This window comes from Dreissena polymorpha, chromosome 2 (genome assembly GCF_020536995.1).
Source record: "Dreissena polymorpha isolate Duluth1 chromosome 2, UMN_Dpol_1.0, whole genome shotgun sequence".
NCBI lineage: Eukaryota > Metazoa > Mollusca > Bivalvia > Myida > Dreissenidae > Dreissena > Dreissena polymorpha.
Window position 1 is genome coordinate 130,705,891 of NC_068356.1, and position 11,284 is coordinate 130,717,174.

At 35.0% G+C, this 11,284-nt stretch overlaps 1 protein-coding gene and 1 long non-coding RNA gene across 7 annotated transcripts in view; both read left to right on the forward strand.

Annotated features, from left to right (window-relative positions):
* LOC127869003 (rab11 family-interacting protein 4A-like) overlaps positions 1–11,284 on the forward strand; it is a 50,206-nt gene that overhangs the window by 32,049 nt on the left and 6,873 nt on the right. For 5 of the 6 annotated variants that reach the window (XR_008044363.1, XR_008044362.1, XM_052411246.1 and 2 more), the window contains 2 exons: positions 4,250–4,282; positions 10,979–11,113. Coding sequence is in view for 4 of the 6 variants with exons in the window: in XM_052411246.1 (XP_052267206.1) it covers positions 4,250–4,282; positions 10,979–11,113 (168 nt within the window). In the remaining 2 variants the exon portion in view is untranslated. The remainder of the gene's footprint in view (positions 1–4,249; positions 4,283–10,978; positions 11,114–11,284) is intronic. The other variant, XM_052411249.1, reaches the window with a different exon arrangement.
* Positions 7,888–9,549, forward strand: LOC127869004 (uncharacterized). The gene is made up of 3 exons (XR_008044364.1): positions 7,888–8,425; positions 8,571–8,953; positions 9,099–9,549. It is a non-coding gene; the product is annotated as an uncharacterized LOC127869004 (long non-coding RNA).

Consider the following 11,284-nt stretch of genomic DNA (forward strand, 5'->3'; position numbering starts at 1 on the left):
GTGCATGATCTCATTTGATCAGGTCCTGAAAGATATTTTATAATGTAAGTGTTGAATATTGCTGTTATGGTAATCTTGTTGCTATAAAAATTATAAATTTAAATCAAAACTAGCTTGTTTGCTTGTTGTTTTTGGTTGTTTGTTTTGCCATTTTAATCCCCTGATCACATGTGACTTAACGCTTTTCATAAATAAATACGTTTGATAGAAAATACTGTTCGAAAATGTACCAAGATACGTGGTCTCATTTTGCTGTGTGGACTGGTCGGAAGTGTGACACCTTTAAAATGCAATAACCAGTACCCTGTATAGTTTTACCTCTCAACAAATCCAGCTTTTCTTGGTCAAGGAGAGGGCGCGGTTTTCCCACTCCTGTTCTCCTCATGTCGGCCAGCTTGTGCAGGGTAAAACCTGGTATTCAAGTCCATACATCAGGTAGTCTCTCTTTTGCTCCCTTTTTTGGCAGGCGATGCGATGAGGCACATTCTTTCCAAAGGATCTTCTGATCAATGTAAATTTTAGGTCACCATGGGGTTTAACCTTTAAATTTTAAAGTTCTCATTTAATATGGGGGAAAAATCTGTTCATTAATGATCAAAAATAGGTATAAATAACTTTAAGATGACAATAACCATAAAATACAGCCATAATAATTCAAATGGTGTTGTTTTTCTTTAAAATTTCATTACATTTACTCATCCATTTACATTTCCCAGTGACAATACATAAATATGATAATGATCATAATTAATTCATTAAACTAAATAAAAAAGGGATGCAGAATTGAAAATACGAACCTGTTACAACAGACTGTTCTTCAGTATTCCAAAAATACAGGCAGTTGTTGAACTAGACCATATCACTTTATATGTCTTTAACCACCCACTTTTAATCTCCTTTGCAACAAACTTATTGTTGATTTACACATTGTAGTAAATACACATTTTTTCATCACACAATACTTCATGCTGAAAGTATTTTAAGACATTTTACACTAGAATAATAAGTCTTAATTCTAGCTTAAAGTCAGTTGCTGATGCTGCTTGTTTTAAAAAAATAACTTCCTATCTGTGGTTCTCAAATAGATGGTGCCTGAACAAATCAAAAGTATATCAACACCCCTTAGTTAGGCTTAGATGGAGGACTGATAGGGACTGGCTATTCTCTTATCTGATTCCATGCTGTGTCTAAGCCAAAAATTGCATAATTTGAGAAATACTGATAAGGCAGTCATTTCAACACCAAAATATTTATTGAATAATACACAGCACCCTTAAAACATTATATTTAATTGTAAATATTGAAATATAACATGCTGAATGGTTTTAGCAAATAATATTAATAGTATAAATATTATTTTAATTGCCTTTTAAAATGTATGTTTATGGTCAATGTGGTAGACATTAATTGTATTAGGGTATAAATATCTGTATAAGAAAGTTCAAATACTTATTTATGTTGAGGAAATATAATTGATACTATCAAGCCTACATAATACTTTTGACACTTTCAATATTTTTAATTAGTTACACACAGTCTGATTTAGGTGGACATTTTTAGAAATGTTTGAGATTAAAACGTAAGCAATAGGGTATGCATTGAAATTGTATGATAAAGTATGTAAACATTAAACAGGTTAATATGGACAACCAGTAATTATTCAAACTGCCCCTTATATTATTACAGGTTACTGAGATATATGTCTATGTTTATTCATTTGATGTAAATAAATTGTTAGAGCCTGCAACAATTTTGTTTCTTGTTCAATTTCTGTACAACATTTACTAAACGGTTGTTAAAGACGCACTTTTTAAGAAGTTTGTTAAACATGTGTCTTTTTAGATACATCCGTTTAAAACAGATCATATGATAAAAACACACTTATGAAATAAAAGACTAACTTATGCTTAAAAAAGACGCACATCAAAATAGAAAAACGCACTTTTGTGAGAAAAAACCAACATCTGTAAACCTTAAAACACACTTCTTATATAAAAGACGCACTTCCTAAATAAAAGACGCACTTCTTAGATAAAAAACACACATTTTGCTCAAATCTACACTCAAAAGCGCACTTACAGATGAAGAAAACACACAAAAAACGCACTTCCTAAATAAAAGACGCACTTCTTAGATAAAAAACACACATTTTGCTCACATCTACACTCAAAAGCGCACTTACAGATGAAGAAAACACACAAAAAACGCACTTTTTCACTAAAATAACGCACTTGAAGAGAAAAAACGCACAAAACGCGCACTTAAATGCACTTTTGAACACTGAAAACGCACATATTAACAAAAAACACACAATTAATGCACTTTTAAGTGCGCTAAATGTGTGTTCTGGTAAAAAGTGCGTTTTTATTTGACAAGGGTAATGTAAACTTAATTGTAATGTTCAAATGGAAGGGCAGTACATTTGAATGTTTTAACATGCATCAAATTGATTTTCAGTGCAATGTATTGATATTTGTTGGGTAACCATTTTTATGTCCAAAAAATTATGATGAAAGTGTTTCAATATAATTTTAACCATTTCTTTGTTCAATCTGGATTTTCATCTAACACTGAAAAGACAGATGTTGATAAATGTATTGTGTACTTGTTTATGGAAAAGCTCAAAGATGCATGAAGGTTGGCCTATTGAAGTACATTCAATTGTTGTTCGGAATCAGTCAGGCATGGGAATTGCATGGGAACTGGCTGACCTTTTAGTTCATGTGAGATTAAATATACCATTTTAGAGAAATTCACATGCACTATGTCAAATGCAAAGTTTTTTAAGTGAAGCATAGGATGTTTTGTCATCATGGATTTTTTCTTCCCTTCTTTTTGTGAAACAGGTGTGGTCTTGATTTAGGTTATGTGAATCAAGATACTTATAGTATTGCAAAATTAATAAACCTTGTAGTATTACCTGTTACAAATAAAGTAACATATTTTGAAATAGACAAAATGTTTAATTTTATCATGTGTACTTTGAAATGTTAGGAATGTCATGGGTTGATGTTGAAATCTGGCAAAATGGAAAGTAAAACAGCAGGTTCACACTCAATGATCCATTTTTATAAGACTTCTAACACGTCTATGTGTATCTGTAGTATATAATGCATAACTAATATTCAGGCTATATTAACACGTTTCAAGCTTTCAAACAAATTGAAATTATTATCTCGTGTATTTTTAGAAAAGAACATAACAATAATAAACCCTATTTATCACAATACTATGCTATTTGTTATGTTGACATGGTTACATTGAAGTGAATTTTGAATGAGCACTTAGGTTTACTGTGCAATGAAATAGCTAGTGTCACACCTCAATAACAAGCTAGTGCTGCCTAGGGCTACACAGTTTCTATGACTCAGATAAGTTGTAATTAAAAAGCAACAACATTTACTTGTGAATAATTCAATCAATAATTGTGTTGGCCATTATGTTTAGGTAACACAATTTTGAGATTTAAAGCATTCAAAGACATCGGCCAAGTGTTTAAGATACCTTGGTTGTATACCTAATTCCAAAACAAATAGATCAGATTTTTGTCTGGTTTGCCTTACTTAAATTTAAAAAAAATGCACCCCTGTTGTTGATTTTTTCCAGCTCCTGATTTTAAAAAGCAGAGGTGTTGTTTTTTCTATTTGTTTTTGTTAACAGAGTTAACAGAGTTGTTAATATAGAGTGGTAAAGGTAAACTGTCAAACGTTCAAAATGGCAGCCTTAAATAAGGTTAATTAATTAAGCAGAAATGTTCAACACATGTGTACACAATATTTGGTTTTCATTGTGCCATTTGCACTCACCTCTGCTTATATCAAAAATGGAATACAAATATTTGAGCCTCGCTATGTGAAAAGGAGGTTTAATGCATGTGCAGTCCGCACAGGCTACCGGTAATCAGGGACGACACTTTCCACCTAAACTGGATTTTTGCTAAGAAGAGACTTTCTTTAAACAAAAATATATGATAAAAGCGGGGAGGCACATGCAATAAACCCCCTTTTCACAGAGCACGGCTCATTTGTATTTTTAGTTTAATTACACTCGCTTGCTCTTATGTTTTGGGGAAGAATTCTGTCAAACAACTGATCAACCTGCAATATTGAAGATAGCATATATTAATTTCATCTCAATGTTCATTGGTCATTAATATTCAATCAAATTTATTTTGACATTGAAAACATAGTAAAGGCCCAGTGCTTACGTATTGGTTCCCTAATTTACTCCCTGTATTGTCTTTATGCAGACATTATGGGAGGAATGGAGGGAAGCATCCCAGGTGTGTATTCCCTTAATGTTGTCTGTTGTCTGGTTCTTTTGGTGCTTTTTTGTACCTTCATTATCTGGAGCGCAAAGAAATCTTATATTGTATCTCATCAAAGTATTGTGCCATTTAATAATTTAAATGTATTTACCACAATCAGTGATTGTGATTTTGTGAGTGATTTTTATACCCCCAGATCGAATGATCGGGGTTATATTGTTTTTGGCCTGTCTGTCTGTCATTGAATGTGTGTGTCTGTGTGTCTGTCCCGAAACTTTAACCTTGGTCACAACTTTTGCAATATTGAAGATAGCAACTTGATATTTGGCATGCACGTGTATCTCATGGAGCTGAACATTTTGAGTGGTGAAAGGTCAAGGTCATCTTTCAAGGTCAAAGATCTTTTTTTTTCTAAAATAGCTGCCGTGTGGCTTCAAAGCGGCGCAGTTAGGGGCATTGTGTTTCACAAACACAGCTCTTGTTTGGTTTATTCACACTAGGTTTCATGTTATTTGGTACTTATATTTAAGATCATATAAAGTTTGGTAATTGAATTTTTTTTCAGGCTCAAAATTGCATATTTTACTAGTTTTAGTTGACTTTGTTGTTTAATATCATTTATTTGTTTAAATTATTAGATGGTACAATTATTTCTTTTGAAAGGCAATAGGACTGTTTCATAAAGACAATTTGAATGTTTGAAAAGTGTTTGGGTTTGCATGCATTTTTAGCTCACCTGATTGCTCAGGTGAGCTTTTGTGACCGGTCTTTGTCCGCCGTCCGTCGTCCGCCGTCCGTCCACATTTGTTCGTAAACACTTTGGAGGCTGCATTTATTGTCCGATCTTCATGAAACTTGGTCAGAAGATTTGTCCCAATGATATCTTGATCAAGTTCAAAACTGGGTCAAAAACTTGGTCACTAGGTAAAAAAAAAGAAAAAATCTTGTAAACACTGTAGAAGTCACATTTAATGCCCAGTCTTCATGTAACTTTGTCAAAATGTTTGTCTTAATGATATGTTGGTTGAGTTCAAAAGTGGTTCTGGTGCGTTCAAAAACATGGCCACCAGTGGGCGGGGCAGTTTTCTTTATTTGGCTATAGAGAAACCTTGTAAACACTCTAGAAGTCACAATTTTTGCCCAATCATCATGAAAGTTGGTCAAAACAGTGGTTTTGTTGATATCTTGGACGAGTTCGAAAATGGTCCAGATCGGTGAAAAACATGGCTGCCAGTGGGCGGGGCATTTTTCTCTATATGTATACAGTGAAAGCATGTGAACACTGTAGAAGTGACATTTTCGGCCCAATTTTCATGAAATTTGGTCAGAACATTTGTTTCCTTGATACGAGATTTTAAGTTAAAAAATGGTTCCGGTCAGTTGAATAACATGGCTGCCGGGGGGGGGGAAGGGGGGGGGCAGTTTTCTTTTATTTATATAGTAAAAAAAGCTTGTGAACACTCTAGAAGTAACATTTTTTGCCCGATCATCATGAAACTTGGTGAAATGATTGGTTTTATATCAGATGAGTTCGCAAATGGTCCCGATCAGTCAAAAAACATGGCCGCCAGGGGGGCAGTTTTCCTTATGTGACTAGAGAAAACCTTGTGATCGAACACTATAGAAGTCTCATTTTTTGCCTAATCATCGTGAAACTTAGTCAATACATTGGTTTTATTGATTTCTCGGACAAGTTGGAAAATGGCTCAGATCGGTGAAACACACTTTTTAGCTCACCTGATTGCTCAGGTGAGGTTTTAGAATTGGTCTTTGTCCGCCGTCCATTCGTCCACATTTGGTTTGTAAACACTCTAGCATTCACACTTCTCAAGCATTCTTTATGAAAATTGTTGAAAGATCTCAGTCAAGTTTGATAATGAGCAAAATCACATAATTAATGCCATAATTATTGCCCTTAGATTGTCCAAATTTTCATTATATTATACAAAATCCTTGTAAACACTCTAGAGGTCACAATTTTGTTTCAGATTTTATGAATCTTGGTCAAAATATTTATTTTTGTAAGCAGAGTTTGATGTTTGGTAAGGGTGGTCAACTCAAAATATAGGTCACCAGGTAAAATCTTACACAAAAAAAACAACTCCATGCGCCAGAGTTTTGGTTCAATAATGATGAAACTTGTGTTTGTCTGGACAATATCTAGGTCAAGTTTGACGTTTGGTGAAGATTAAATGAACCGACTCCTCTCAGGTGAGCGAATTAGGGCCATCTTGGCCCTCTTGTCTTTAAAATTTGGTTTCAGTTATTGTTCATGCAACAGAAACTATGTATTTTTTCCACTCATCTTTCACTCGTGCAACAATTGGTCTTATGCCTTTTTGCATGAAGTGGCTCATAGTACATTTTGGCTTCATAGGAGCTTTTAATGTGTATTAAATATCTTGGTTGTTTGTGTTTATTACATGTATTCCTTAACCTAAAAATTGAACCATGAACAAAAACACAAGTATTTAAAAACTTTCTGCATGTAATACACATACAACAGGAAACAATTTTGGAGTACAGTAAAACTTGTTTAACCTGAGGTAATACTGGGATGATAAAAATGCTAAGATTTTCCAACAGTCCCCAGTTATCAAGATTTCCGTGTAATATTAACTTACCCTGAACCCACAATTGCAAGAATTATATAGTTTTCTATGCTCAAGTTTAAGGTGGCAACTCCATATTGAATATTTTTCTAGTAACCTTAGTTACCTTTGGTATTTGAGTTAGAGATGCTCAAGTTAAAGAAGTTTTACTGTAGTGGACATTTAAATACATTTTAATAAATATGAAACAAGTACATGCTTGATATGTTTTCTGCTTTTCAGCTCACCTGATTCCTCAGGTGAGCTTTTGTGACCGGTCTTTGTCCGTCGTATGTCCGTCCGTCCGTCCGTTAACATTTGCTCGTAAACACTCTAGAGGCCACATTTCTTGTCCCATCTTCATGAAACTTGGTCAGAAGCTTTGTCCCAATGAAATCTCGGTCGAGTTCGAAACTGGGTTGTGCCGGGTCAAAAACTAGGTCACTAGGTCAAAAAAAGAAAAAACTTGTACACACTTTAGAAGTCACATTTCATGCCCAATCTTCATATAACTTTGTCAAAATGTTTGTCTTAATGATATCTTGGTTGAGTTCAAAAGTGGTTCTGATCCGTTGAAAAACATGGCCGCCAGTGGGCGGGGCAGTTTTCCTTATTTGGCTATAGAGAAACCTTGTAAACACTCTAGAAGTCACAATTTTTGCCCAATCATCATGAAAGTTGCTCAAAACATTGGTTCAATTAATGTCTCGGAAGAGTTCGAAAATGGTCAAGATCGGTGAAAAAACATGGCCACCAGTGGGCGGGGCATTTTTCCCTATATGTATATAGTGGCCGTTTTCCCTATTTGGCTATAGAGAAACCTTGTAAACACTCTTGAAGTCAAAATTTTTGCCCAATCATCATGAAAATTGGTCAAAATATTGGTTTTATTGATATCTCGGACTAGTTTGAAAATGGTCGGGATCGGTGAAAAAACATGGCATTTTTCTCTATATGTATATAGTGAAAACATGTGAACACAGTAAAAGTCACATTTTTGGCCCAATTTTCATGAAATTTGCTCAGAACATTTGTTTTCTTGATACGAGAGTTGAGTTAAAAAATAGTTCCGGTCAGTTGAATAACATGGCTGCTGGGAGGGGGGCCGTTTTCTCATTATGCCCCCCCCCCCTTTTGAAGAAGAGGGGGTATATTGTTTTGCTCATGTCGGTCCGTCCACCAGATGGTTTCCAGATGATAACTCAAGAGCGCTTATGCCAAGGATCATGAAACTTCATAGGTACATTGATCATGACTCGCAGATGACCCCTATTGATTTTCAGGTCACTAGGTCAAAGGTCACGATGACCCGAAATAGTAAAATGGTTTCTGGATGATAACTCAAGAACGCTTATGCCTAGGATCATGAAACTTCATAGATACATTGATCATGACTTGCAGATGACCCCTATTGATTTTCAGGTCACTAGGTCAAAGGTCAAGGTCACGGTGACCCAAAGCAGTAAAATGATTTCCGGATGATAACTCAAGAACGCTTATGCCTAGGATCATGAAACTTCATAGATACATTGATCATGACTCGCAGATAACCCCTATTGATTTTCAGGTCACTAGATCAAAGGTCAAGGTCACGATGACCTGAAATATTAAAATGGTTTCTGGATGATAACTTAAGACCGCTTAGGCCTAGGATCATGAAACTTCATAGGTACATTGATCATAACTCGTAGATGACCCCTATTGATTTTCAGGTCACTAGGTCAAAGGTCAAGGTCATGATGACCCGAAATAGTAAAATGGTTTCCGGATGATAACTCAAGAACGCTTAGGCCTAGGATCATGAAACTTCATAGGTACATTGATCATGACTCGTAGATGACCCCTATTGATTTTCAGGTCAAAGGTCAAGGTTAGGTGACCCGAAATAATAAAATGGTTTCCAGATGATAACTCAAGAACTTTTATGCCTAGGATCATGAAACTTCATAGGTACATTGATCATGACTCGAAGATGACCCCTATTGATTTTCAGGTCACTAGGTCAAAGGTCAAGGTCACGGTGACCTGAAATAGTAAAATGGTTTCTGGATGATAACTCAAGAACGCTTATGCCTAGGATCATGAAACTTCATAGGTGCAATGATCATGACTCGCAGATGACCCCTATTGATTAACAGGTCACTAGGTCAAAGGTCAAGGTCACAATGACCCAAAATAGTAAAATGGTTTCTGGATGATAACTCAAGAACGCTTATGCCTAGGTTCATGAAACTTCATAGGTACAATGATCATGACTCGCAGATGACCCCTATTGATTATCAGGTCACTAGGTCAAAGGTCAAGGTCACAGTGCCAAAAAACGTCGCACAATAGCTGTCAAGGTCACGGTGACTCAACTTAGAAAAATGGTTTCCGGATGATAACTCAAGAGTGCTTACGCCTATGATCATGATACTTCATAGGTACATTGATCATGGCTCGCAGATGAAATAATGATGAAACTTGACCAGGATGTTTGTCCTGACAATATCTAGGTCAAGTTTGACATTTGGTTAAGATTGAATGAACCGACTCCTCAGGTGAGCGAACTAGGGCCATCTTGGCCCTCTTGTTTCTATAAAGTAATAATTTTAATGACGTTTTATGGCAGGTTTTTAACCAAGGTTGTAATTAATTTAAGTTTTGGGGACTTTACTCTTATTATATATATTTAAACTGTATGTAGGATGCCCTGACCGGATTGATTCCTTAAAATGCCTTATAAATGTATTGTATTGGGACTTGTCCTAAACATATTTAGTTAATGTGGCATTTACTTGTCCACAATGTTGGATGCATTTACTTGTCCACAATGTTGGATTTTTGTTAGAAACAGATAATTGTTCATCAGATTTAGGCTGTATTTTTTTCATTTTTATAATCTGGTATGGGTTGTTTAAAAGGACAAAACATTTATTTCATTAAAACAAAAATATTTATGTTTGTTTGTTTGTATTTGCTACATACATATATATTTTTGTAATCCTTTTAAGACAGATTCTGCTGAAAGTATATTCTTTATTTGTTGTTAATAAAACAACATACATGCCCTACATACAAAATCACACTTTTTATCTTATAGTAGAAAATGCATTGCTGTTGGGCAACAATGCATGGGAAGTCAATTATGGTGGCTAATTCATAAACATGAGGATTAAATTGGAGTGCTTTATAATGATGAACCAGCATAAGGTTTGAGTGGCTGTAATACAAGCTTAATTATAGCAATCACTGTGTGTATTCATAAAAAGACATTAACTTTGCTAGTACGAAGTGATTACGATTGGCAGTCAATGGCTTATGGTCTAAAGAGTCAAATCTGCATAGACTCTATGTCACCCAGTTAAATGAGAATGGATTTGGGAAACTGGAGTTTGTAAATTATATATTTATTTATTTATTCTTAAACCAAGTTAAGTTGATTTTGAACTGTTATGTAAACTATTATGAATATACTTGTGATGTGATCGGTAACAACCTTTAATAAAATAAAAACATTGACCAGTATTTTAATGTTTGTTTACATATACCTTTATTCTGGACTCAACACACTGTATGATTTCATATAAAATAAAATAAATTTGTATATACTCTATTTGTATATTTCCCTACTCTGTGTACATTCAAATAATCAAAATGGGTCTTGAACAATATGCAGTAGGCCTATCTCCAGACCAGCCTGTGCAGTTTAATCAGAAGCTACCATGTCCTATAAGTCAAATTGGGTATTATAGTCCTGTTAGGTATTGTAGTCTCTTAAGGGAACAGAGAGGTACCTGACCAGACTGTGTGGGTGCAAAAGCTAGCCTGGAGCTTTGCTGGCAACATATGGCATAAGACCCATTTTTGCATGTGGCTCATAAGATACCCAGTTCTGGTACTTGTCTTGAAGTTGCATGTCTTGATTAATAGTGCAAGATCCAATAACCAAGACAACAAATCTCTATAATGGAGGAAAGATCAGATGGTAAAAAATGCTGTAAAACAAAGGCTGAGTGCAGTTACGTGATATTTTTAAGCCTAGATCTTTCTCCACAAAAGCCCATGGTTTAATTTACAAAAATGAGCTTAAAAGAACTAGGTAAAACCCCACTAATATGATGATGTTTTGAAATTGCAGGCCAACAAGCACCTTGCAGAGGAGAATGAGGAGCTGAATGCCCAGCTATTGGCCCAGACTGTACAGGAGGGGCGGCATATCATGCAGGAAGGATCCTCATTGGCCGAGGAGCTCGACCACATGACCAAGGAGGAGGTACTTTTGAGTTTGAATTTCTGCAGCTATATTTAGAAATCTTAATTGGTTATAAGTCAGTAGTCCACAATATTCAGGATAATCATCCAGCTCTATATGTTATATAGAGAATAAATAGTTACTTTTTTTCAAGAAAAAATTAATACAAATATTAAAGACTACTTATGATTC